This window comes from Trachypithecus francoisi, unplaced genomic scaffold, assembly GCF_009764315.1.
Source record: "Trachypithecus francoisi isolate TF-2019V2 unplaced genomic scaffold, Tfra_2.0 Lachesis_group1, whole genome shotgun sequence".
NCBI lineage: Eukaryota > Metazoa > Chordata > Mammalia > Primates > Cercopithecidae > Trachypithecus > Trachypithecus francoisi.
In genome coordinates this window covers 106,272,186-106,299,461 of record NW_022681454.1, presented here as the reverse complement: position 1 = coordinate 106,299,461, position 27,276 = coordinate 106,272,186, and the positions used below count along the sequence as shown (strand labels likewise).

Genomic DNA, 27,276 nt, shown 5'->3' with positions numbered 1-27,276 from the left:
ATAGCTGGGATTACAGGTGGTACTCGCCACCACGTCCGGCTAATTTCTTGTATTTTTAGTAGAGATGGGGTTTCACCATGTGAGCCAGGCTGGTCTCAAACTCCTGAACTCGAGTGATCCACCTGCCCCGGCCTCCCAAAATGCTGGGATTACAGGCGTGAGCCACCGCCCCTGGCCTGCCCAACACTTTCAACATTGCTCTGGATATTACTGTCAAATTCTTGGAAACTGCTGTGATACTAAGATAACCAGATATTTATAACCGATACAAAGTACTACTGCAATAGTTATTTATGGATCCTGCACAATGCTGGGGGCAGGGTGGTGGGTACAGAGAAACAAACGTCACTGTAACTATCAAGTTACAAAATCCCTTCAGTAGGAAAACAATGAACTTCCTTAAGATTTATTTTATTTATTTATTTTTTTAACTGCAGTTAAGTTTACACTACCGTTTCTTCCTTACAAGGGGAGACTTTTGTGACTTTCACTGTTGGACTATTTTCTTTTTCCGGAAAGTCTAAACTAGCATCTAGCTCGTCCTGATTAGAGTCAAGCATCGCCAAGGCTTGGGTTGGCATCTCCCAGATCCCGCTCCCAACCGCGGCCACAGCAGATCTGGAGGACCGGGAGAGGACGTGAGGAGGAAAAGCCCTGCTCTGCGAGCTGAGAACCGGACTCTGCCCACATTGCCAATGGAACCATGTCTTCAAGCCGGAAACTCAGCTGGACCTCTCGCAGCCCTCTCTGCGAAGGGGACACAGGGGTTATTTTCTCCCATATTGTCCACACCCAGAAAAGCTTCTCTCTCGGGGTTACTGCGCTGAGCCCCGACTGGTCAGGTCAGAGTTAACCCCACCCGGGTTAGCGCTGCACTCTCGCTTTACGGTTAACAGCCCGGAGAGCTTTTAAAAAATACCGGCGTCCACTGCCACCTGGGACCAACGTAATCAGGCTCCCCAGAAAAGAGGCCCAGGCCTGGGTATTTTTTAAGGTTCCCTCGTGAACCAGGACCAAGGCCCTTGTGAGGGCGCCGCGGAGACCACGTGAGCATAGAGGCCGCGCCCCCGTTTCCCGCCCCGCGCGCCCCACCCCAGTTCCCCGCCACCAACCCCGCCCCCGCCCCACCCCCTGCGCGTCCCGCCCCTCCCGTGCGCCGCTGACGCTCCGTGCTCCGGCGCAGGCGCACAGGGGACGGTCGCTGGCCTAGGTGAGCGGGCGCGGTGGTCCAGGTGAGCGGGCGCGTCCCCGCGACGGCGCTGCCTCCCCGAGGCGGTTCACGTAAAGCCGGCGAGGCCCTGCCGGCCAGCCGGGAAGGAGGCGTGGATATGGAGCTGGCGGCTGCCAAGCCCGGGGCCCGCGCCGCAGCCTAGCGCGTCCCGGGGGCTCTGTGGGGACGCGCCCCCCGCCGCGGCTCGGGGACCCGTATAGCCCCGCGCTGCGCGGATGGCCCTGCTCCCGCGCCCCGCGCTCACCCTCCTGTTCCTCCTCATGGCCGCTGTTGTCAGGTGCCAGGAGGAGGCCCAGACCACCGACTGGAGGGCCACCCTGAAGACCATCCGGAACGGCGTTCATAAGATAGACACGTACCTGAACGCCGCCTTGGACCTCCTGGGAGGCGAGGACGGTCTCTGCCAGTATAAATGCAGTGACGGTGAGGGGGCACCCGGGCCCAGTGAGGGCTCGTACTTTCGGGGGATTGGGGTGACGGAGGTCCTGGAGGTGTGAGTGACAGATGCAAGACAGACCTTGACGGTGTCCTTCGGCTGTGGAAAAACTTAACCACTGCTAGAATCTTGCGGTTCTTGTGACTGAGCAAGCTGGGTACAAGTTCGCACCACTATTGTTAGAATGTGAGAGGTCATCTGAGTGTACTGTCCGTTCCATTTGCGTTGCTTCTGAATTACCTTTCCCCCCCTCAATTGCACCAAGTTGCCTAAGAACTTACTGACGTAGGAATTATGGGAATGGAGTGGAACAGACTGATTTTAGCTCAGTTTTTGCTTCCGTAAATTGGATGAACATGCGAAGCAAACTGAGAATTTAAAAACCATGCCGTATTAACTTTCTCTATAATTGATATTAAATGTTTTGTTTTCTGCAAACCCACAGACAATAACTTACGACCTTTGTACAGACTTGGTGTACTCGAGTGTTGAGAAACGGTTCCGATAACTCTCCTTTCCTTAGATATCAGTGATCCCCCTCCTCATTATTGGTTAACGTTAATACAGTTATTTTCATTTACTCTTTTAATATTTTTCGAACTTTCTCTTTGAACCTGAGAACTTGTTTGGTGTTAGTATGAGTACTGATCAACTCAGTATTTCAGACAGATGATTCTTTTGTAGCACATTTTTGAGTGCTTAAATATTTTAATAGGTCAGAAAAATATTGGACTTTCGTTTGGATATTGAAAATATTAAAAGAGCACTTGGGAGATCATGTTTCCAATAAGATTAGCCAAGGTTAGAGTCTCATTATGCTGGCAGCAAAAAATAATAGGGGATTCAGTGACTTCATTGTTGGAACCTGGTTGTAGGGGTGAACTTAAAAGGAACTGATACCATGTAAAGCTGTGATGCCACCTGCTGCCTGCAATTTTCAAGATAATTTCTAGTTTTATGTTAATAGAAGTAAAGGATGAACTGTATCTTGTGTACTTTAAAGCGCTGAACAGGTGCTGAGACATGTTTCATTGCTTCTTAAATTTGTGCCTAAATGTTGTCACCTAAACGTATGCTTCATAAAGATGTTTTTGTTCTTGTAGAACTTGTGAGGAGGATTAAGTGCATAATTTAAGGATCAAATGGTTGCCTTTTCTGAAGCAAATGTTACAGTTTTACTTAGTCATTCCTATTCATTATACAAATATTTGAGTCCCAACTGTGGGACAGATGTTGTTCTACTTTGAGATTCAGCAGTTAGTAAAACACAAAAATCTCTGTCTGTGGAGCTTGAGTTCTGGTGAGGGAGAGATGGGCAGTAAACTAGTAAATAAGTAAAATCAGAGGAAGTGTGGAGTCTGAGCAGGGAATACAAGGGGCCATGTTGGAGGCAATTTACTCTTCTAAATGTTGTTCAGAAAAGGCCTCACTGATGAAAGAATATTTGAGAAGAAATCTGCAAGTGGTAAGTGGGGGCACTGTGGTTATTTGGAGAAAGAGCATTCCAGGCAGAGGGAATAGCAAGTGCAATGGACCTGAGCAGAAAGGCCAGTCAAGGATGACTCTGAGGTTTTGGCCTGAGCCAAAGGAAGGATACAGTTGCCATTTACAGAGATAGGGAGTCGAGTTCGTAAATTTATTAGTCTAGGGTTCTAGAGTTTATTTACATTTAAAACGTCCCTGAAATTGAATGAATACCAGCCTTGTTAAAATACTATTTTAATCTTTTTATTTTATTTTTTGTTAACATTTTTGAGGCAAGGTCTCTCTCTGTGTCCAGGCTAGAGTGGAGTGGTGTGATCATTGCTTATTGCAGCCTCCAACTCCTGGGCTCAAGCAATTCTCCTGCCTCAGTCTCCCAAATAGCTAGGACTATAGACCATGCCCCCACTACACCAGGCTTAATCTTTCTTTTTAATCTCTTTCATCTTCTACAGGCTTCTCAAAATTTACTATTTGGAGTTCAGAGGAGGGTCTCTGGCACAAAAAACACAAAGGAATTTGAGAATTTAAGAAATGTTATATGCTTCAGTGAAAATTTTTTTTTTGTCTTAGTAAGTACTCTACATTTAGCAGACATGTGGTTTCAAGTCCAAGTCACCATACTGATAGATAATTGGATCTCAATGAAAGAAAAAAATTAGGCCGGGTGTGGTGGCTCATGCCTATAATCCCAGCACTTTGGGAGGCTGAGGCAGGTGGATCAGCTGAGCTTAGGAGTTCAAGACCAGCCTGGCTAACATGGTCTCTACTAAAAATACAAAAATTAGCTGGGCATGGTGGTGCACACCTGTAGTCCCAGCTACTTGGGAGGCTGAGGCAGGAGAATAGCTTGTACCTGGGAGGTGGAACTTGCAGTGAGCCAAGATCGTGCCTCCAGCATGGGTGACAGAGCAAGACTCTGTCTCAAAAAATAAATAAATTAATTAATTAAAATAAAATAAAATAAAATTGCTGTTACTTGAGCAGTCTCTCTGGAACAGTGATTCAACCTTTCCTATATTTTGGAATTCAGGTGACCAAATCAGAACCAAACAGAACAATCCCAAATCTGGAGAAACATGGTGATTAAGGAGTGTTTTTAGTTGCAAGAAAGAGATCAAGAGAGCTTAAAAAAAAAAAAAAACTGAGTTAATGGGAGGGAGAGGTTGGTCAAATAAACATGTCCTTGCTTTACCTGAGGGACTGGCATTATGGAGACTTTCTCCCTTAGTTTTGGCCATCCTCTCTTGGATAGGAAAAAGGCCTTATTGAGAGTTTTAAGTATTTAGGGAAATAAATTTGATGATCCATTATTTTCTTAAACTTTTTTCTCCCTTACAGCAAAGAAGATTTAAGGAAGAAAACTTTTCGATTTCCTTTGAAAAATAGAACCCAAAACTGGCTTGTAAATGTTTTTAGAATGATGAGTAAGTCGTTAATTCATTCAGTGATGTATGTTTTCTAGGATCCCTCTAGCTGTTGTGCTGAGAACAAAAGGGGTCAAGTGGGGGAGTAAGAATGGAAGCAGAGTGAGGCATGTAAGAGTCCAGACAAAAGACAGGGGTGATTTTGTTCAGGTTGGTAGCAATAGAAGTAATGAGAAGTAGTTGGATTTTGGATATATTTTGAAGGAAGGACCTAAAAGATTTGCTGATGGCTTGGAAGTTACATATAAGTTAAATCAAAAATGATACTACAGTTTTTGGCCTGAACAGCTGGAAGGACAGAATTGCCATTAACTGAAATGGGGAAGAACGTGGAAAGAACAGTTTTCAGGCATTAGGAAAAATAATAACATATTTGTATGCTTTTGAGAATGGTTCAGTGAAGAGTAGAAATACTGATGAGGGAGAGAACTGTTGGAGCCATAGCCTTGGGTAAGTGAGAGGGAGTGGTTTCTAGTACATACATAGAGAGTTTGGCCAACAGCATATAGCATAGCCCTGTTAATAGGAAGATGGGAAGAGGATATGAGCACTGATGCTGGTTAAGTGGGTGGATGTGCAAGTTCTCCTGATTGCCTGCTTTTCTCAGTAAAGTAGGAATCCAGGTCATCAGCTGACAGAGAAGATGGGAATGGGGATGTTGGAGATTTGAGGAATATAGGAAAGTGAACAGACTAGAAAAATAAAGTAGCATTAAGACCCTTTGGGGATTAATGATCATGAATACTTAAAGTCTCAAGTGTTTGGGAGTGCAGGTTGGAATCTTACAAAACTCTGCGGTGAGACCTTTGTGTGACCCAGCAAACTACTTCTTGTGCTTGTCATCTGCTTCATATTCTTTCTGGTGAAAACAGTTGGTCTATTTGGAAGTATTTGCATCAAATTTAGAACAAATATGTGGAAAATAATCAACTTTGTCTCAGTCTATGAAAATCTTTAGATTTCAGCATTCCATACAAATGATAAACAATCAAGAGAAGGAGCTATTGCTTAAGTCAAAAATTGAAATTAATGAATAGTCTTTCCATGCAGTTGTACACAGTGGTTTTGGTTTGTATCTGCTTACAAATTTTAGAGGTCAGTGGCCCCAAAACATCATGGTGTTGGTGTTTTGATGTTACTCTGATTTTGTTTCTTCCATTATTGAGTTTTTGCTTTATTTGTAAAAACTGGCACCAGTAGAAATGCTAATTTTTAAAATGCTTGGCCACTGTAACACTATAACAAAATTTAAAATATTAATACATTTGTAACATTGGTGTCTGAATCAACTTAACCTGTAATAAAGAACTATCTATATAACTTGCCTTGTTTAGAAATAACTATTTTAATTTAAAGGTAAATTTAGAACTTCAGAATACTTTAGAATTTATCAGGAAATTAGTTACTTCTAAGTTTTCGGTTTTTTGCTGTGGATAAAGAATTATTTTAATTTCATCAAAGAATGTTTCCCCTTGTTTTAATCTGGTAATTTATTGGGTGCCCACTGTGTGCTAAATATCTTCTACATGAGCAAGACTAAGTCCTTTCTTCATAGAAACTGACTCATGTTAATGTTAATTAGGTCAATAAATGCTAGAAAGAGAGGGGGTGCTATTTTAGATGAGGTAAGCAGGGATGGCCTCTCTGAGGAAATGGCATTAGGAGTTTGCTTTGAAAGAAACTAAAGAACCAAATACATATGCCCCTTTTGCCATTTACACTGGGAAGCCAGACTTTTTACCAGCATTTATTTCATGGTGTTATTATCCAATTTTTCATGTACAGTAGATGTTGGCTCTTTATTACTTGATTTTTATCAGCTCTTCTTCTTAGGACAATTATGACCACTAGCCCTGTTTGACACAGCAGTCTCCTACTTCCTCGGACCTCCATTCTCATTTTTGCCAATTGACCTTCTCTGTACTATCTCTGTTCCTCTTTATTCTCCTGTGGTGGGCATGTGTTTAGTTTTTCTGACTTCATTTGTGTCTCATCATTCTCCCATTCAAAGGTAATTCTCTCTTATGAGAAAATGTCTATATATGTACATGCATGCATACACATATGTATGTATCACTATCATTACACACATCACCAGCATCAGGAATGTTTTTATAGATTTGAAATCAAAGTCTATGGATTTAGATAAAATGCAAAGGGAAGGAAAAATAGAAGTACTGCCATTGTATGTACATTGAGGGAAGTATCTTTCTGATTAAAAAAAAGTAGGCCAGGTGTGGTGGCTCACGCTTGTAATCCCAGCACTTTGGGAGACCAAGGCAGGCGGATCACCTGTCAGGAGTTCAAGACTAGCCTGACCAACATGGAGAAACTCTGTCTCTACTAAAAATACAAAATTAGCCAGGCATGGTAGCACATGCCTGTAGTCCCAGCTACTTGGGACGCTGGGGCAGAAGAATTGCTTGAACCCAGGAGGCAGAGGTTGCGGTGAGCTGAGATCATGCCATTGCACTCCAGCCTGGGCAACAAGAGCAAAACTCAGTCTCAAAAAAAAAAAAAGACAATTGAGACACATGTCTTTAAAGTCGTAGGCCCATATCAATTGTCTTAGGGTGGTAATCTTTGCTTCTCATGGAAAAGGGTGAGGTACCAGAAATCTGTAGACTGGCAGATAGAAGGGAGGGAGAATGTACAAGGTATCTAAAAAGTTGGAAACATAGGATAAACATCATGCTTTATTTTCAAATGACACACTCAATGTTTTTCATTAACCACTAGACACTTTTTTAGATGATATACTTCTAAATTTAAAACAGTCCAGTTGTTAATCTGAACAATATATATTGTAAATACACTATTATTCCTGTTTCCAGACTTTTTGAACATTCTCTGGTGTATTTATTGTACTTTTTTCAGATTAACAACTTGACCTATTACTTAATGTGTATCTCTAGATATGTTTCTAAACATTTTAAACAGTTGATTGTTAAAACCCCTGACGAAAGAGAGGTTCATGATGAAGCTTGAGGAACTAGAATGGGCTTCCCAAGAAGTAAATGCTGATCCAGCCTCTCTCCTTTTCTGTGAAGAGGTTTATAGTGTGTTAGGGCAAAGAAAACTATAGATAAATATATAGTTTCTCATGATACTCCTGTGAGAAAAACTGGATATGATTTGATGACTTCACCGCTGCTTAGAGAGAGGACTCATCTGTAGTGGACCTCTGTCCTGATTAATATCTGCATCTTAAGTTTGTGACTATCTGGGAGCAACAGGCAACACTGGGTGAATAGCTCTAGATTTAAAAACTGCTGAGCAGTCGAGAATGGTGAACTGAAACAAACAAAATTGAATCTTACTATATACAATCTTATATTTAGGCTCAAAATTAAATTGCAGAAGTGCTAAGCCTCTAGCAGTGGGTATTAAAAAGTCCATTTTAGAAAGAACTGTTTTTTGTTTTTTTAACTACTGTCTATGTTAGCAGTGAGGAACAGCTGAAACATACTGTGTTAGGCTGTTTTAATACAAGTACTTTATCCACCACAAAAGGCTAAAAAGCCCATCTTACCCTACAATGTTCAGTCTGAGGTGCCGTATTTTAAAGAGATGTGACAAGCTAGAAGTGATCAGTCTTTGGAGGCTGATGAATGCTCACCAAACTCAAAAGAGGCTTTAGGGCAAACAGCAGGGTTTCTCAATGGATAATCTCCATTTATAATGACTATTCCAACCGCCATGGAAATTAGCCTTCCAAGTCTTCTGTTCATTAATTCATCACATACTTATTGCAAAAATTCATCACAAAGTTATTCCAGGCACTGTTCTAGGCACTGGGAATCCCAAACACAAAAATGTCTGCTTTCAAGGAGTTTGCACTTTAGGGTGGGGAGACATGATAAAATAAGTAGATTAGTGATGTAGTATGTTAGAAGGTCATGTGTGCTATAATAGTGTGGTTAGGGAAGACTTGCTGAGAAGGTGAATGTCTTAGTCTGTTCAGGCTGCTATAACAAGATGCCTTAAACTGGGTGGCTTATAAACAACGGAAATTTATCCCTCAGTTCTGGAGGCTGTGAAGCCCAAGATCAAGCATTTGGCAGATTCATTGTCTGGTAAGGGTCCACTTCCTTGTTCATAGATGGCACCTTCTAGCTGTGTACTCACATGGTGATGGATGAGGCAGGGCAGCTCTTTAGGGCCACCTTTTTAGGGCACAAATTCCATTCATGAGAGATCTGTCCACATGACCTAATCACCTCCAATAGTCCCACCTCCTAATACCATCACATTGGTGATTATGTTTCAACATGAATTTTGGGGTGATGCAAACATTCAAACCATAGCAGTAAAAGAGAAACTAGCCAGGCGCGGTGGCTCAAGCCTGTAATCCCAGCACTTTGGGAGGCCGAGACGGGCGGATCACGAGGTCAGGAGATCGAGACCATCCTGGCTAACATGGTGAAACCCCATCTCTACTAAAAAATACAAAAAACTAGCCGGGCGTGGCGGCGGGCGCCTGTAGTCCCAGCTACCCGGAAGGCTGAGGCAGGAGAATGGCATAAACCCGGGAGGTGGAGCTTGCAGTGAGCTGAGATCTGGCCACTGCACTCCGGCCTGGGGGACAGAGCCAGATTCCGTCTCAAAAAAAAAAAAAGAGAAACAAGTGTCAGGAAAAAGGGCATCCACATGCAGGAAGAGCAGGTTCAAAGGCCCTGGTACAGGAAGCAGACTTGCAGTGCCTGTGGAACAGCAAAGAGGAATAGGTTAAGGAAGAAAGGAAGAGAGAACAGGAAGAGGATGAGGTCAGAGAAATCATGGGAGGACTGGTTATACACGGTTTCATAGGCTTTATAGACTTTGGCTTTTGTTCTGAGTAAGATGAGAAGCCTTTGGAGAGGCTCTGAGCAGAAAAAGACATGATCTAACATATTTTAATTAAGATCACTTGTGCTCACTGTGGAGACTGGATTATGAGGGTTAGTGTGGGGCAGGGGAACCAAAGTAGGGCAACTAGTTAGTGATTGGCTTTAATGCGACCCCCAGAGCAAATGCCAGAGAAAAGGCAAGTAGGCAAGGCAAAAAAAAAAGCTTTATTTACAAGCCAACGTGAAGGATGGAGCGAGGTTCACCGGTCTCCAGCGATGGAGGCCTACGAAGTCGCTCCGGCGTTCTCGGGCAAGGTTCCCAGGTCCGCACAGGAGCAGGGGCCAAGGAAGTTCGCACCGTCGTTCTCGGACGAGGTTCCTGGGTCCCGCGCACGAGGAGGGGCCAAGGAAGTTCCCACCGCGCGCCCGCGGGGAGCGGCTTTTATGTCCTGGGCCCGGGAGTGGGAGGGCAGTGGGCGGGACATAGGCGGGTCAGGGGTGGGTCCATAGGCGTGGCTAGGCGGGTTCCGGTTCCTCTCCGTCGGAGGTTGGGTTGCGCCTCTGCAGTGGACCCGTGTCTTTCCCGGGCGCGGGAAAGTTGATGGTGAAGAACCCGGAACTGCGCCATCTTGCCTCCGTTTGTCGGAACAGTCCAACCTTCTATTGATAATAGTGATAAGGGGCGCCGTGGTCTGTCTGGCTACTTCCTGCTGTTAAGGGACGTCGTTGAGGTTGGGGTCTACGGTTGGTATTTGGACATACGGATGAAGAAGCATCTGGTTGAAGGTGACGCACGTGATCTCTTGAACTTTGGCTCGGAGAAATTTGATTAAAACAGGAGCAAGACATAAGACAAAACAGAGGATTAGTATGGGAATTAGGAACGGGAGCATCTGCTGTATTACGGGCAGCAGCCATACCGGTGGTCCGGGGTGAAGGGGGTATTGTAGGTTTTTAATTCTGCTTTAATCCTGTTTAGGGTTTGGATGTTAGTGTCTACTAGGCCTGACTCGTTTACGTAATAGCAGCATTCTTCTCCTAAGAAGAGACATGTTCCTCCTTTTCGGCAGTAAGTAAATCTAATGCTCGCCTATTTTGTGCTGCTACCTGGGCCACTGAGGTAATTTGACGCTGCAGAGAGGCCAGGCTTTCAGCTGAAGCCTCTATGGCCTCTCGGATTTGAGCTGCTAGAGATTGGGTAGACTGTACCGAGTGGGCAAGTGCCCCAGTTCCAAGCCCTGACGCCACTAAGGAGGCGGCCAGGGAGACTCCGATGACTAGGGGAAGGAAGACAGCCCGTTTTTGGAGATCATTAGGAGGAGGTTAATTGTACGACGAGTTCAGCTACTTCTGCTTTGCTATATAAGGTTAAACTAGGTACTAGGGACACTGGGACACAAAGGGATTGACCAATGGATGTGTGATTAAGGACCTTGAAGAGAGTTTTGTTGCACCAGAAATAACCTCCGATGGGAGCTGTTTGGGTCTTAGCGGGTGGCTGGGTATAGTTACACCAGGAGGTGTTTGGGGTAGAGTAGCAGAAAGGAAGGATTGGTCTTTCTGGGCTTTGGTATAGTGAGACTTGGAGTAAGAACGGTTTTTGGGAGGTGCCTATGGAGTTAGTTGTAGCCTTGAAAGCAGTAGGTAAGGGGACTGCCACTAAGGGGGCTCTTTCAAGGGCCGCACAGAGGAAACAGTGGGAGATTTGTTAGGTTGGCTGCCCATGTTAGGTTTAACCCTTGACGGACTAGTTTTAACCATGAGAAGGGGTCCTTATTGGAGGAGTGTAATTGATCTTGTAAGGCCTGTTCTTGTGCTTGTATGGCTAAGGTTAAATTCTGTAGGGCTTGTATGTTTTGAGGAAGGGATTTTTGCTGGACAAGTGTTCTTTTTATCAGGAGAGTAGCCATGGGATATGAACTAAGGATTTTGTAGCCTGTGTAGAGTCCACCTTTGACTCCGTCTGCCCATCGGGGGTCCCATGGGTCTTTGATATTTAATTGGTATTGAAGGGGGGTTCATTGATTCGCAATGGTGAAGAGAGCAGTGGGTTTCGTCTGTCTCAAGGTTGCATAATGGATCTTACAATAAATACAAGGGCATCCTAGATTCTTTTGTTTCCAGTAAGTCTTACAATTGTAATGTGTCTGATCATGCAGGAAGCGGAGAGCCTTAGCTCTGGCCGCACTGCAACACGATAGGGTGAAATTTATAGTAAGATGGGGTTGGCAGCCTGAGGGGGGGAAGTCAGCAGTGCCTTGTAGCTGTGAGTGCTGTTTATTTTTGTGTGACCAAGTTTCAACTATAGAGAATCTCCATATGAAAGTTGGGTTAGTAATAGAGATTGAAATGCAAGAAAAAGATAGTAATGTAAGTATGAAATAGTACTTCATCTTCAGTGTAATCACAGGGTACACCTTGTCACTGAAGATGTTCTATAAAGGTAAGTGGGAGAACCACTGTGATGGGCTATTATCTGGAGGCAAGTAGGGATCTGGGGTAAGAGATTGGAATTCTGTTATGTTTATATAGAGTATGGTGAGAAATCGGGATAAGCGCAAGGGGTCAGGGAACGTGTGGTGGTTGAGAGAGTTTGGTGAATTTGAGACAGGTAGGGGTAAGTCTAGTAGATGTCCACTGATTGTCTTCTGTGGGGGCCTTTTTTAATTGTGATATATGGACCCAGTGCGTGTGTCCTAGAAGTTTGGCTGCTGTGTATGTGGACAGGAGGACAGTATAGGGGCCTTTCCACCTAGGCTGAAGATCTTTGGCTTGGATATCTTTTAAGTATACTTGGTCTCTTGGGCTGAGAGAGAGATGTGGGCTATAGGTGTCTGTTGGAGAGGGGTGTGCTAGTTCTGCATGTTGTCTCAGGAGTTGTCTCAAGAGGGTGAGGTATGGGAGATAAGTTGCCAGCAGGGAAGAAAGGGTGGGTAACTGCTGGAGGGTGAGGGGCCGGCCGTAAACTAATTCAAATGGACTGAGGCCTGTTGGACTCCGTGGGGCTGCTCGCAGCCGGGTTAGGGCCAGGGGAAGGAGAGTTACCCACGATTGTTGAGTCTCGAGGGAGAGTTTGGTGAGTTGCTGCTTAATGAGCCCGTTGGCCTTCTCTACTTTACCAGAAGACTGAGTTCTATAAGGGATGTGGAGTTTCCAGGTGATGTGTAGGAGGGCTGCCACCTGTTGGACTACCTTGGAGATGAATGCTGGGCCGTTGTCAGACTGAAGAGTGAGCGGGAGGCCAAACCTAGGACTAATGTGTTCAGTGAGTATGGAGGCAACTATATTGGCGGTTTCTCCTGTAGTAGGATAGGCTTCTATCCATCCTGAAAAAGTATCAACGAGGGTTAAGAGATATTTGAATTTTTTATGCCTTGGCATGTGGGTAAAGTCAATTTGCCAATCTTCGCCTGGTTGGTGCCCTCTGAGTTGATGGCTCGGATGGGGGTTGCGCAATGCGCCTTGAGGGTTTGACTTGAGACATGTGGAACACTGTCGGTTGATTATAATTAGGTGTTTCATGAGTGTGGGGCAGTGAATGAGGGGGCTTAGGAGGTTATATAAAGCTTTGGGTCCTATGTTTAGGGAATTATGTATGTCTTTTAGAATGGTGTGGAGTTGAGTTTCAGGAATAACTAATTTATTATTGAGGTAAATCCAATTGTCTGCGGCTAGTTTGGCTGTTGAATCTTGTAATAGTTTGGTCTTTTCCTCTTGGGTATAAGTAGGGGTATATTGAGGAGAGAGAAAACAAATAGAGGGAAGCGTGGGAGTGGAGAATCCGGCTACTGACTTGGCAGTGGTGTCGGCAAAGTTATTGCCAGCCGCCACGAGTAGATGGAGTCTGATACCTTTACAGTGTATGATGTCTGCTCTGGAAGGCGCTGATAAAGCGTCTAGCAGTTTGAGTATCTGTTTTTTGTTGACCATAGGGGTACCACTGATGGTTAGGAACCCTCTCTTTCCAGATGACAGAGTGGGTGTGTGCAATCAAGAAGGCATACTTGGAGTCTGTGTATATGTTTACCGTTTTTCCTCTGGATAGGGGGAGAACCCTAGTTACTGCGATAAGTTCTGCCTGCTGTGATGTTGTTCTTGTGGTAAAGGCTTAGCTTCCAGGACAGCAGAAGATGTAACTACCGCGTATCCTGCCTGTCTGTTTCCTAGAGAATTTATAAAAGAACTGCCATCTACAAATAGGGTTAACTGTGAGCCTTCAATGGCTGGTCATGTAAATGTAAGTGACTAGGTGGTTGGGCCTCTAAAAGTTCTGGACAGGAGTGTTCAGTACTAGGTTGCTTGAGAGGGTGGAAGTAGGTTGCTGGATTCAGAGAGGAACAGACTCCTAGGGCAATGGTGGAGTCTTCTATGAATAAAGGTGAAAGAGTTGGAGTCTGGACGGGGTTAGATGGCTAATACTCTGTGGGCAATAAGATCTTGAAGGCGGTGAGTAGAGAAGACTGTTAGGTTACCACCCCTAATGAGTTTCTTTGCTTCTTGGGTTAGACAGGCTGCTGCTGCTAGGCCCGAAGACAGGGCTGCCACCCTTGTACAGTGGGGTCTAATTGTTTAGATAGATATGCCACGGGGCGGTAGGTGGGCCTATAGATTGGGCTAAAAGACCCACTGCAACTTTTTGTCTTTCATCTGTGAAAAGCTGGAAGGGGCGTTGGAAGTCTGGGAGTGAGAGAGTAGGATGTGAGAGAAGGCAGTTTTTCAGGTGAGTGAAATGTTTATAGATTAACTTTGGGTTAGACAAAGGTCCTTGGGGAGTCTCCTTGACAGCTGCATATAGAGGCTTAGCCAAGATTCCGAAATTAGGAATCCAGTGTCTGAAAAATCCTACTAGGCCTAGGAAGGATTGAATTTCCTTAGCGTCTTGAGGAGGAGAAAGATTTTGTATTAGAGTTAAGCGGTCTATAGTAAGTGAGCGCATCGTAGGAGTGATCTCAGTACCTAAATATATGACACATTGTTGTGCGAGTTGAGCTTTGTGTTTGGATATTCGGTAACCTTTGGATCCTAGATGATTAAGGAGGATCGCAGTGTCTAAAAGAGAGTCCTGTCCGTGGGACTACAGAGTAAAAGGTCATCTACATATTGGAGAATTTTACTATTGGTAAGAGGACAGGAGGCTACGTCTTTTGCTAGGGCCTGCCCAAAGAAATGGGGCTGTCTCGGAACCCTTGGGAAGCACTGTCCATGTCAGTTGGGTGGAGGTATGGGTGTCTGGGTCTTCCCATGTAAAAGCAAAAAGAAACTGACAATCTGGGTGCAGGGGAATAGTGAAAAATGCATCTTTTAGATCCAGTACAGTAAAGTGTGTTGTATTAGGTGGAATGAGAGAAAGAAGAGTATAGGGGTTGGGAACTACCGGATGGGTGGGACAAACAGCTTCATTGATAAGACGAAGATCCTGCACTAACCGAAAAGTTCCATCTGCCTTCTTTACAGGTAGGATTGGGGTGTTACAGGGAGAATGAATGGGGATGAGGATGTGTTGGCTGAGTAACCTAGTAATGATTGGTTTTAGTCCTTGTAAGTGCTGTGGAGAGAGAGAGTGAACTGTGGGTGGGTTGGAAACTGAGATGGTTTCTTAAGTTTTATAAGTATTGGTGGATGATGGTCCACGACAGGAGTGGAGGTGTCCCACACTTGGGGGTCGATAGGAATGGGGAAATCGGGGAAAGGGTTAGTAGGATTGTTGGAGTCATTTGAGTTAGTCAATACTAGAAGCAGATGGCAGGTAGGGTGGGGGGCGCTAGTAGGGATGGAGATACAGGCTTTCAGTTGACTTAAAACATCTCGGCCCAGTAGGGGAGTGGGGCATGAGAGGATAATGAGGAACGAGTGTGCAAAATAGTTGTTGGCCAGGCAGCAATTAAGGGGTGGGGTTTTTCAAGGGCTGGACGGGGAGCCATTGACTCCTACAACAGAAATATTGGAGGGAAGGCTAGGCCCTTCGAAAGACGGCAAAACAGAGTAGGCAGCCCCGCTGTCGATTAAAAAATTAATTGTCTTACCCGCTACCAGGAGAGTTACCCGCGGCTCGGCGAGGGTGATGGGGGTCCCCGAGTCCCGGCACCTTCAGTCGTCATCCAGATGTAAGAGCTGGAAGGAGCTCCCAGGGTCCTGAGAAGGGACATCACGTTGAGGCGCCATGCCCGTTTTCAGGGTGGGGCAGTCAGACTTCCAGTGCCCTTCTTCATGGCATGCTGGACAAGGAGTTGTTGGCAGATAAGGGTTAGGACACTTTTTAGCCCAGTGTCCAGCTACTCCACACTTGTAGCACGGCCGTACTGGCTCAGACGGTTGGGGACTCTGAGGACATCTATTAGCCCAATGCCCTGGGTTACCACATTTATAGCAAGCCCCTTTTATTGTCTTTGAGCCTCCGGGGGTTTTGCTCTCCAGTTTTGGGTTACGGCTAGGCTGCAAAGCAGCACCTAAGGCTTGAGTCTGGAGCTGTACCTTCTGCTTTAGGCGGGCCTGTCATTGGGCCTCAGCCGTTTCCTCCCTTGAATTATAGACCTTGAAGGCCGACTTGACTAGGTCTTGAATAGGAGTTTGAGGTCCATCCTCTGCCTTTTGGAGTTTTTTCCCAATATCCGTGGCCGATTGTGAAATAAAATATGATGCTAGAATAGTGGCCGCGGCTGGGGAAGCTGGGTCTAATCGAGTGTATTGAATTAAAGCCTCAGTTAGCCTGTTTAAAAATGTGGCCGGGTTCTCATCTGGACCTTGAATAATTTCTTTCAGTTTATTGAAATTTACTACCTTATTTGAGGCCGCCTGCATACCAGCCAGAAGACATTGAGTCTTCATATCTTGTCTTCGGCGGCCTGGCTGGCCTACTTGATAGTTCCAGTCTGGGTCTATAGAGGGGACTGCTTGTTCCTCTAGTGGGAACGCAGGGTCTGTTAAGTGTAATTGGTTGGCATGCTGCCTGGCGGCCACTAGGATGCGCTCCCGCTCCTCAGGGTTTAGAGTAGAGGTAAGAATAACCTGGAGATCATGCCAGGTTAAATCGTAGGCCTGGCAAAGGTATCTAAATTCTTTGGTATAAATTATAGGGTTGGCAAAAAATCTCCTAGGCATCTTCCAATCTTTGAAAGATCTGCTAATGAAAAGAGAACATGAACTCTAACTACGCCCTCCACTCCGGCCACCTCACGCAAGGGTGCTAAGAACGCCGGGGGGGGGGGGGGGTGTGGAGGAGGTTGGATAGAGCGAGAGTAGGAGCGGGGGCAGTTAGGCAATCTTTAGAGCGGGTATGGGCAGTGATGGGCGAGCTAAGATGACCAGGCGGAAGTGCCGAGTGGTCGGAGGGAAGTGTAGCCTCAACAATGGTGGGAGAGGCTGAGGAGGGAGGCGCGACAACTGTGAGAGCGGGAGGCGGAGGTGGAGCCGAAAGAGGAGGTGGGGCCGAAGCGGGAAGGGGAGGTGGAGTATATGGCGGGAGTGGAAGGGAGAGAGGGGAAGTAAGGTCCTCAGGCAACTCAGACAGGAAAGATGACTCCTCTTTTTCGGACTTTGCTAGGCCTGCGTCCCCAGCCAACATGACTTGAGCCAAGGAACACCGGCCACACAGGTCCGGACGAGAACGCAAGGCCCAACATCCTTGTATATAATTAATTTCGGACCACTTGCCTAAGCGTTGACAAAAGCTACTGAGGTCGGTCAAAATGTTACGGTCTAGAGTGCCCTCAGGAGGCCATTGAGACTGATTATCTAATTTATATTGTGGCCACGCCACAGTGGAGAGGAACACCAGTCGCTTTCGCCCGAGATCTTGTTCTAATTGCAAAGTTTTGAGGTTTTTTAGAAGACACCCTAACGGGGAGTCTCTAGGTATTTTGGATTGGGGGTTTCCCATTGCCTTCCTCTCGCCAATAGGTGGAAATGGAAACCGAACTCTACCTGGCTACAAAGCGTCCTTTGGAGCCACCAGAGACCGGTGAGAGGCTCCTGGAGCCGGAATGGAGATTACCTCCAGGCGGACGTCTCCGTCCTGGACAGGTCTCCCACGGAACGGAATGGAGATTACCTCCAGGCTGACATCTCCGTCCTGGACGGGTCTCCCACGGAATGGAATGAAGTTCCTTTGGGCAGACGTCTCTGCCTTTGGGAACTTCCCTGGGTCACCTGGTGACCAGAAAAAAAAAGCCTTGGGCCTGCGCAGGACTTCTAGCCAAGGGCTATGAGAGGGAGGCAGAAGGTACTCACCCCTAGGAGACTTGGAGGTGGGGAAAGCGATGTCCAGGTCCTGGTCCATCTGGGGTGGAAGGAGGAGGCTCCTCGGACCTTGGGGGGCCCTGAGGAGGGGTCTCCTCCTGGGTTTCAGCACCAGCTGATTGGCTTTAATGCGACCCCCAGAGCAAATGCCAGAGAAAAGGCAAGTAGGCAAGGCAAAAAAAAAACTTTATTTACAAGCCAATGTGAAGGAGGGAGCGAGGTTCACCGGCCTCCGGAGGCCGACGAAGTCGCTCCGGCATTCTTGGGCGAGGGTCCCAGGTCCGCACAAGAGCACGGGCCAAGGAAGTTCGCACTGGTGTTCTCGGACGAGGTTCCTGGGTCCCACGTACGAGGAGGGGCCGAGGAAGTTCGCTCCGGCGTTCTCGGACGAGGCTCCCGGGTCCCGCGTACAAGGAGAAGCCCAGGAAGTTTGCTCCGGCATTCTCCGGCGAGGTTCCTGGGTCCCGCGCAGGAGGAGGGGCCGAGGAAGTTCGCTCCGGCGTTCTCGGACGAGGTTCCTGGGTCCGGCGTATGAGGAGAGGCCAAGGAAGTTCGCACCGGCGTTCTCGGACGAGGTTCCTGGGTCCCGCGTATGAGGAGGGGCCAAGGAAGTTCGCTCTGGCATTCTCGGACAAGGTTCCTGGGTCCCGCACAAGGTTCCTGGGTCCCACATAGGAGGAGGGGCCAAGGAAGTTCGCACACCGCGCCCGCAGGGAGGGGCTTTTATGTCCTGGGCCCGGGAGTGGGGGGGGGGGGGGCAGTGGGTGGGACATAGGCGGGTCGGGGGTGGGTTGATAGGCGTGGCTAGGCGGTTCCGGTTCCTCTCCGTTGGAGGTCGGGTTGCGCCTGGGCAGTGGACCCGTGTCTTTCCCGGGCACGGGAAAGTTGACGGTGAAGAACCCAGAACTGTGCCGTCTTGCCTCCCTTTGTCCAAACAGGAGTTTATAGCAATAATCCATTGTGGCTTGGAGTGGGATTGGTAGTAGTAGAGATGGTAAGAAGTGATTAGATTCTGAATATTTTGAGGGTAGAGTCAACAGGATATACCAACAGGATATATGTTGGATTGAATGTAGGGTATAAGAACGCAAGAACATAAGCAACAATGGCTGACATTATTGCTCTGAGCATCTGGAAGGATAGTGTTACCATTAACTGAAAACAGGGAACTGTGAATGGAGCAAATTTGAGGTGAATGTGAGGAGGGACAGCTTAAGTTTGAGATGCCCACTGGACATCCAAGTAGTTAGTATGTCCTTCCTCTGTAGGCCCTTGTAAGTAGGAAGCCAAGTCATAAACTGTTTTCTTAGGAATGAAGGGCCGGGCCGGGCACTGTGGCTCACGCCTGTAATCCCATCACTTTGGGAGGCCTAGGTGGGTGTATCATGAGGTCAGGAGTTTGAGACCAGCCTGACCAAGATGGTGAAACCTCGTCTCTACTAAAAATACAAAAATTAGCTGGGCCTGGTGGCACATGCCTGTAGTCCCAGCTACTTGGGAAGCTGAGGCAGGAGAATTGCTTGAACCCGGGAGGCAGACGTTGCGATGAGCTAAGATCGTACCACTGCACTCCAGCTTGCTGGGAGGCAAAGCGAGACTCCATCTCAAAAAAAAAAAAAAAAAAAAAAAAAAAGAAGGACTAAAAGTAGGAGTTAAAGGATCATGGTGACTTATCTGTGATAGCTTGAGTCATCTACCCTCATCTTCCAAGGGAATATAAGGACCCATCCTTATGGACAGGGTTGGAAAAACAAGACATAAGTGCTATCATTGGCCTTCCCTTTTCTAGACTCATCTTAACCATTCCTTTTTGTATACATTGTTCCTATAGAGCAGGCTATAGGTTTTTTTGGTTTGTTTTTTGTTTTGTTGTTGTTGTTGTGTTGTTGTTTGAGACAGAGCTTTGCTCTTGTTGCCCAGGCTGGAGTACAATGGTGCGATCTCGGCTCACCGCAACCTCTGCCTCCTGGGTTCAAGAGATTCTCCTGCCTCAGCCTCCCGAGTAGCTGGGATTACAGGCATGTGCCACCATGCCCAGCTAATTTTTTATTTTTAGTAGAGGTGGAGTTTCGCCATGTTGGTCAGTCTGGTCTCGAACTCCCGACCTCAGGTGATCCACCTGCCTCGGCCTCCCAAAGTGCTGTGATTAGAGGTGTGAGCCACCGCTCTCAGTCCAGGCTATAGCTTTATATCTTCATAAGGTTATACTACTCTCTTGAGGCTGTATATGGTGACCTCAGTTGAGCATAGAACTTCTGAGCAAGTCACTGAAACCGTTTATTTTTTTTTTTTAATTCATATATATATATAATATATATATATATTTTTTAATAGAGACAGGGTCTCATGTTGCCCAGGCTGGTCTCAAAAACCTGGGCTCAGGCAGTTTTACTGCCTCAACCTCCAAAAGTGCTGGGATTACAGGGATGAGCCCAGCCGAAACCATTTTTCAATTATTACCTTGAGGGGTTACTTATTTTGATGGTTGATTACTGAAAGAGTTGCTTTTTTACCCTCAATTGACTTTTGGAGGGTAACCTCGTCTTTATTTAAGTCTCCTACCAATAAATGTTAAACGAAAATTGTTAGAATACTTTGTGTCACTCCTATGTATCCAACTGTGGGATCATATTTGGAGATTGCCATGTCCCTTTTCCTTAGATGGCAAAGGAGTATATTTGTGGAATGGTTGACTGAGTGGGAGGGCAGCAGGCAGATTGGGTGGTCCTGTAATGTCTTGTAATACTAAGGTTATTAAATGATCATCAGATGATCTTGTCTTCCTTAGCCTTAGGCTTTGCCCGAGTAAACTGGTTGGTTAATGGTTATTGAGGTTTGTATGCAATGAAGCATTTGTGGGAGGTTGGGAAGATACTATCTTAGCTCTAAAAAACAAAGTGTTAGAATGTACAGGAAAACAGGGTGGGTTTATCTTTCATACATATGAACCGTATCTGGGAAGTGACCTCTGAAATCTCCAGAAGTCCAGGATAAGCTTTTGTATGTTCTGTATGGCATAGGCTTGCAAATAATTACATTTTTATGAATTGCTGTATATATGTGTATGTATGTATGTGCACATTTGTATATATTCCTCACCACAGGAGAAATAAAAAGTCTAATTAGCGTTCTTAATGCTCATCAGAATAAAGACATATGCACTTATGTTAGCATCCAAGTAAATATTAAATATTTCTAAGGCTAATGTAGCATATTGACCTTTTTGAGTATGTATTTTATTTTTATCATATTTGAAAATTAATTATAATACCATTTATATTTTATAGGATCTAAGCCTTTCCCACGTTATGGTTATAAACCCTCCCCACCGAATGGATGTGGCTCTCCACTGTTTGGTGTTCATGTAAATATTGTCTTTTATTTGATAAGTTTTATAACTGGTAAATCATGTAATACTTTTGGTGATATAAGACTATCAGCATGTTCTTAGATTCACAAATAATTTAGCTGGGTGTAAGAGTGATCCGGTTTATTAGATTCTTTTTGGCAAAACTCCTAACAAAAGTAAATGAAGTAAAATTGTTTTATTTTTGAATCTTATAGATGTTCATACTATTTAAGTGATATTTCCTAATATCACATACATAGTTGAAAAGTTTGGAGTACAGAAATACTACTACTTAGAGGGAAAAAGTATAGATAAATGATGTTTTCTACATTAAAACAAGACTAAGTGGGATAGCTGTGTGGTTGTTGTAGGAGAGACTGGATCTAAGCCAAGTATTATGGGAAAAAAAATGTTTATGAAAATGATTCCTAGACACAAGGATTTTGTGTATAAAGTTACTTAAAATAATTGAAGTTATAGATTCAGAGTAATAGTATCTTTGGGGAATGGAGAAATATTTAAAGATTAAAAAACAACAAAATTTGAGTTGTAGGAAAGTTTTCTGTGATATTTCACATAAAGTAAATTTTATTTGGAAGGAGAGGCCACAAAACACTTTGAATATCCAAAAATCATACTTGCCTAGACCCTGGAGAATCTTTAATGGACTTAGATTTATCTTTCTTTTTTTAAAACTTATGTTTTGTGTTTTGGACAAATGGAAGTTTTGTTATTGACAGGTAACTGTGCGTGTTACCTGTGCAGAATAGGGAGCAGTGAGGCATGGCTGAGAGAGTAACATGAGTGGATGTGGGTTAAGTGTAATGGGGAGATTTATAACACAGAAAATATTTGTAGGCAGAAATGGATTTTGAAACTATCTCTACAGCAGTCATTATCATTCATGCCTATTTAATCTATTTGAATGTGGTACTTCAGCAGAGGAGTTTTGCATTTCATTGACAGTAATCCATCCAAATGCCTTTTGCAGCTTAACATTGGTATCCCTTCCCTGACAAAGTGTTGCAACCAACACGACAGGTGCTATGAGACCTGTGGCAAAAGCAAGAATGACTGTGATGAGGAATTCCAATATTGCCTCTCCAAGATCTGCCGAGATGTACAGAAAACACTAGGACTCACTCAGCATGTTCAGGGTAAGGATGTTCTTTCTGGTGGCTTGGGGATGAGTGTACTTTTTAAAGTTTTGTCAAATGCTTTATGTTTTAGTATAGGGTTTACCAATAGAAATCTTTCACATATATTATCTATTGTGACACAGACTTCAATTTTCTGAGGTGAGGAGCTGATTTTGTAATCTAAAATGATTTATAGTCACAGAAGCAAAAAGCATTAGGAAACCTTGGGAGAGTAGGGGTGTCCAAGGCCGAGAGAGAGAAGAATTCATCTACTTTGTGCCCTGAAATATATCTCCAGTCATCATGTAACAACCTAAAGTAGCTAATGTTTGAAACTCTGATTCCAGTTGTCTTAGTCCGTCTGGACTGCTACCATAGACCGGGTGGCTTACAGACAACAGAAAGTTATTTCCTACAGTTCTGGAGGCTGGGAAGTCCAAGATCAAGGCACTAGCAGATTTGGTGTCTGATGAGGACTCATTTTCTAGTTTGCAGCAGATGCCTTCTAACTGTGTCTTCACTTAGTGGAGAGGACTAGATAGCTCTCTGGGGCCTCTTTTATAAGAGCACTAATCACATTCACCATCCTTTTGAACTTAAATACCTCCAAAGCCCTCACCTTCTGATTTCATCACTTTGGAGGTTAGGATTTCAACATGAACTCCGGAGAGACACAAACATTCAGACCATACCACCAGTGAATTTAAGAGTATTGCACACTGGATTTGGAGTAGGAATTTCTAGAAGACTTTTCTTTACCTGTATCTGTTGGGAAGGTCCCCAGATGACCCCCAGGTTCAGTGATTTACTAGGAGGGCTCATGGGACTCAGCATATAGTTGTACTCACTGCCATGAGGTATTATGGTGAAGAGATACAAAACCGAACTAGCAAAGGGAAAGGGCCCTTTGATGTCATTTTTAAAAGGAGAATGATGATACTCACCTCATAGAGTTGTCATAAGGATGAAACAAAGTATTTGTGGAAAGACAAATAAATCACCATTCAAATACTAATAGTTATAAGATTTCTCTACTGTCAAGCCAAAGAACATATCATACACTGAAATCAGAAGAGGCAAGGCAGGAAAGGAAAATAACATTTTAAGCACTTATAAGATACTGTGCTAGATATTTTATTCATGTTTTCATTTGATGCCAACAGAAACCTAAAGAGGTAGGTGGTGTTATCCCCATTTTTCAAGGAAGGAAACGAAGGTTCAGAAAACAGTAACTTGCCCCAAGTGAGCATTTAGCCTGACTTTAAAATCTGTGTTCTCTCTATTACACAGTATTCTCCAAATAGTCTCATAGCCCTGATTCTAATATCCTAATAATTCATGTCAAGGAAGAAATCTCTGTTGCAGGTAATCTTGAATTCACAGCCTCTGTCTCCCTTTGCAGCTTTTGGCTAAAGTGAACTAGCTGTAAACCTGAAGCATAGATGGATTTATTTCCTGTTTTCTGATTTAAGAAGAATGTGAAACCAATAATCATGTGGCCTCTTATTTAATAGTCATAGCCTCTCCACTTCTGTGGTTGGTTGTTTCTTATTGGCACCGTCTTTTGGAGAACTTTGAAAATGTTAAGATTTTGTAATGACAGGTTTCTTCCTTAACATGAATATTTTGAAACGAAAAGTATTTGGATAACTAAAAGCCACTCTGTGCTATATCTCTGTTAGTGTAACATGTTAAGATAATCTCGGCCGTGCGCGGTGGCTCAAACCTGTAATCCCAGCACTTTGGGAGGCTGAGACGGGCGGATCACGAGGTCAGGAGATCGAGACCATCCTGGCTAACATGGTGAAACCCGTCTCTACTAAAAAATACAAAAAACTAGCCGGGCGAGGTGGCGGCGCCTTTGGTCCCAGCTGCTCGGGAGGCTGAGGCAGGAGAATGGCATGAACCCGGGAGGCGGAGCTTGCAGTGAGCTGAGATTGGCCACTGCACTCCAGCCTGGGGGACAGAGCGAGACTCCATCTCAAAAAAAAAAAAAAAAAAAAAAAAAAAAAAAAAAAAAAAAAAAGGATAATCTTACCTGGATGTTTCAGGTTTCTTAGATTAAGAAAAGTAAAGAAATCACGTTTTCACAGTCTTAAAAAAATTTAAAAACCTGACTGGGCTGGGTGCGGTGACTTAGGCTTGTAATCCCAGCACTTTGGGAGGCCTTGGCTGGTGGATCACTTGAGCCCAGGAGTTTGAGAGCAGCCTGGCCAACATGGTGAAACCCCATCTTTAACAAAAAATACAAAAATTAGCCAGGTTCCTCTAGTCCCAGTTACTCGGGAGGCTGAGGTGGAAGAATCACTTTAACCCAGGAGGCAGAGGTTGCAGTGAACCAAGATAATGCCACTGCACTCCAGCCTGGGCGACAGAGTGAGGTGAGACCTCGTCTCAAAATAAACAAACAAACAAACAAACCTGACTGGGGAAAAGTACTTTTGATTTCTATGCTCCCATATCCCCAAGTCAAATTAGGACATTGGTCAAAGAGATTGGATTGTTTACTTTAAGCCTCTTAACTGATGTATGATCAGTCCTCAGAAGCCACTGGCCATGATGAAATGTTTTGAGGTTTCAATTTGTAAACTTTGTTTCTTCTGCACCTAAAACATTTTTTCTTAAAATGCAAATTTAAGAGTATTATCAGACATCTCTTAGTGATTATGTTTTTCGAATAAAAAGAAAGTTAACACTGATTAATCAGTGCTATTTTAAAAGACTCTTATTTGTCTAGTTTAAACAATTGGGCCAAGCATGGTGGCCCACGCCTATAATCCCAGCACTCTGGGAAGACAAGTTAGGAGGATTGCTTGAGACCAGTCTAGGCAACATAGTGAGACCTCATCGCCACTTAAAAAAAAAAAAAAAATTAGCTGGGTGTGGTGTTGTGTATCTGTTTAAAATTAAAAATTAAATTTAAAAAATTTAAATTAAAAATTAGCTGGCCATGATGTAATGCCAGCTACGCAGAAGGCTGAAGTGGAAGGATCCCTTTAGCCCAGGATGTGGAGACTGCAGTAAGCTATGACTGCACCATGACACTCCAGTTTGGGTGTCAGAGTGAGACTCTGTCTCAAAAAAAAAAAAAAAAAATTGGGTTGAACAGTTGAATGCATACAAAAAGTAAGGTGCATGATAAAGAGACTAAAATTGGAAGTCTGTAGATATCTACATGTGTGTATGTAAATATGCTACGGCTTGTGAGAGCTTGGTGACTTTCATCTAGCATACATTTCAGTGCTCACGAGGGATATGCTTGTTCCTGTGCCGTAATGTGTAACATAGGTGAAAAGAGAGCAATGCAGTTGCCCAACAGTAATCCCATTTTCTTATTTTGCAGCATGTGAAACAACAGTGGAACTCTTGTTTGACAGTGTTATACATTTGGGTTGTAAACCATATCTGGACAGCCAACGAGCTGCATGCAGGTGTCATTATGAAGAAAAAACCGATCTTTAAAGGAGATGCTGACAGCTGGTGACAGATGAAGATGGAAGAACATAACCTTTGACAAATAATTAATGTTTTTACAACATAAAACTGTCTTATTTTTGTGAAAGGATTATTTTGAGACCTTACAATAATTTATATCTTGATGTTAAAACCTCAAAGAAAAAAAAGTGAGAGAGATAGGGGAGGGCACACTTGTCTTCTCAGGTATCTTCTCCGGCATTGCTTCCTAACTTATTATGCCAAATGTCTTGACCAATATCAAAAACAAGTGCTTGTTAAGCAGAGTATTTTTGAAAAGAAGAATATAAACTCAATTTTCACAACCATATTTACCAAAAAGATCAAATATAAAATTCATAAGGTCTATGCAACATTATCTTATTTGGAAATATGGGGAAATTATCACTTATAAGTATTTGTTTACTATGAAATTTTAAATACACATTTATGCCTGGAAGGAACGGACTTTTTCTTTTTCTATTTTAATTTCACATAATATGTCATTAAAGTACAACATAATATGTTGTTTCTCTGTAGCCCGTTGAGCATATGAGTAAGTCCCATTTCTGTTAGGACTACTTACAAGGACAAGGTTTCCATTTTTCCAGTTGTAAAACTGGAACCATCAGCTGATAACCTCATAGGGAGCAAATCCAGGATAGCTGAGTATTATGTAATATGCCTAGAAGATGATGTGAATGTGATTCAGAAGCATAGCCACTCCTATTTTATGACCTACTCACATGACAAATGTTACCTTTGCTATAACCTTTGTTAAGTTGGAGAAAAGATGGATTTAATGAGATAAATGAAAAGATATTTAACATAATACATCAAGGCACTATTTGCTGTTATGCCTTCTTATTTATTTCCCAGCACTTGTTCCTTATCATAGATTTTTTAAATACTATAACCTTTTACTAACTGTGGTCTTACTAAAATTTGTGCTTGATACTGCTTTTCAAAAAGCCTTTAACTAGAGCCAAAGGGATGGAAAACGCAAGATATAAATAACTGCCTCTTACAGATCTCTTATTTACATTGAAAATTATTACCATATGTTTAGAGCAAATCCCAGAAAATGTCAACAGCTTCTGAAGATGTCTATGAATGTGGAAAACTCTTCAATCTCTTGGAATGCTCAGTTATGTTCCTGACTGGTCTTTTCTGACTACTAGTTGTTAACCTTTCCGTAGCCCAGGACCTCAAGCCATATATATCCTTTGGGTATAACCCACGGCCAAAGTTATTAAGATGAAATGACTTTCAAAGTCAGAGAAGGACAGCATAGGGAGAGGCGGTTCTTTGTAAGTCATTACAGGTAGAACAGGGCAGAAGGAAAAATACGCTCTGGAGAAAGGGCCATGTTCCTAACTTTGGAGATGTGTCATTGCCAGGAACCTAGTATCTTCCAACTTGAATTGGTGGCAGCTGTTCCACTGAGACAAGGCACATGTATGCCTTGTGGCTAAGTGAGCAAACTGGGCTTCCTCTTAAATATTTGGAATCCTCAATTGATTCTTTATTTCAAACCTTTATAAAAGATACAGTTTTTTAAGCCTTTATTAATAATTAATGCTTATCGGCCAGGCATGGTGGTTCATACCTGTAATCCCAGCACTTTGGAAGGCTGAGGCGGGTGGATCACTTGAGGTCAGGAGTTTGAGACCAGCTGGCCAACATGGCGAAACA

The 27,276-nt window shown here is 44.0% G+C and overlaps 1 protein-coding gene across 1 annotated transcript; it reads left to right on the top strand.

Moving 5' to 3' along the window:
- The first annotated feature begins 1,163 nt into the window (after positions 1-1,163).
- On the top strand, positions 1,164-26,428 carry PLA2G12A (phospholipase A2 group XIIA). Its single transcript, XM_033214981.1, has 4 exons — positions 1,164-1,654; positions 20,928-21,004; positions 21,981-22,146; positions 25,472-26,428. Exons 1-4 carry the CDS (start codon positions 1,447-1,449, stop codon positions 25,588-25,590), a joined length of 570 nt encoding a protein of 189 aa, XP_033070872.1. The 5' UTR covers positions 1,164-1,446; the 3' UTR covers positions 25,591-26,428.
- Positions 26,429-27,276: the final 848 nt, after the last annotated feature.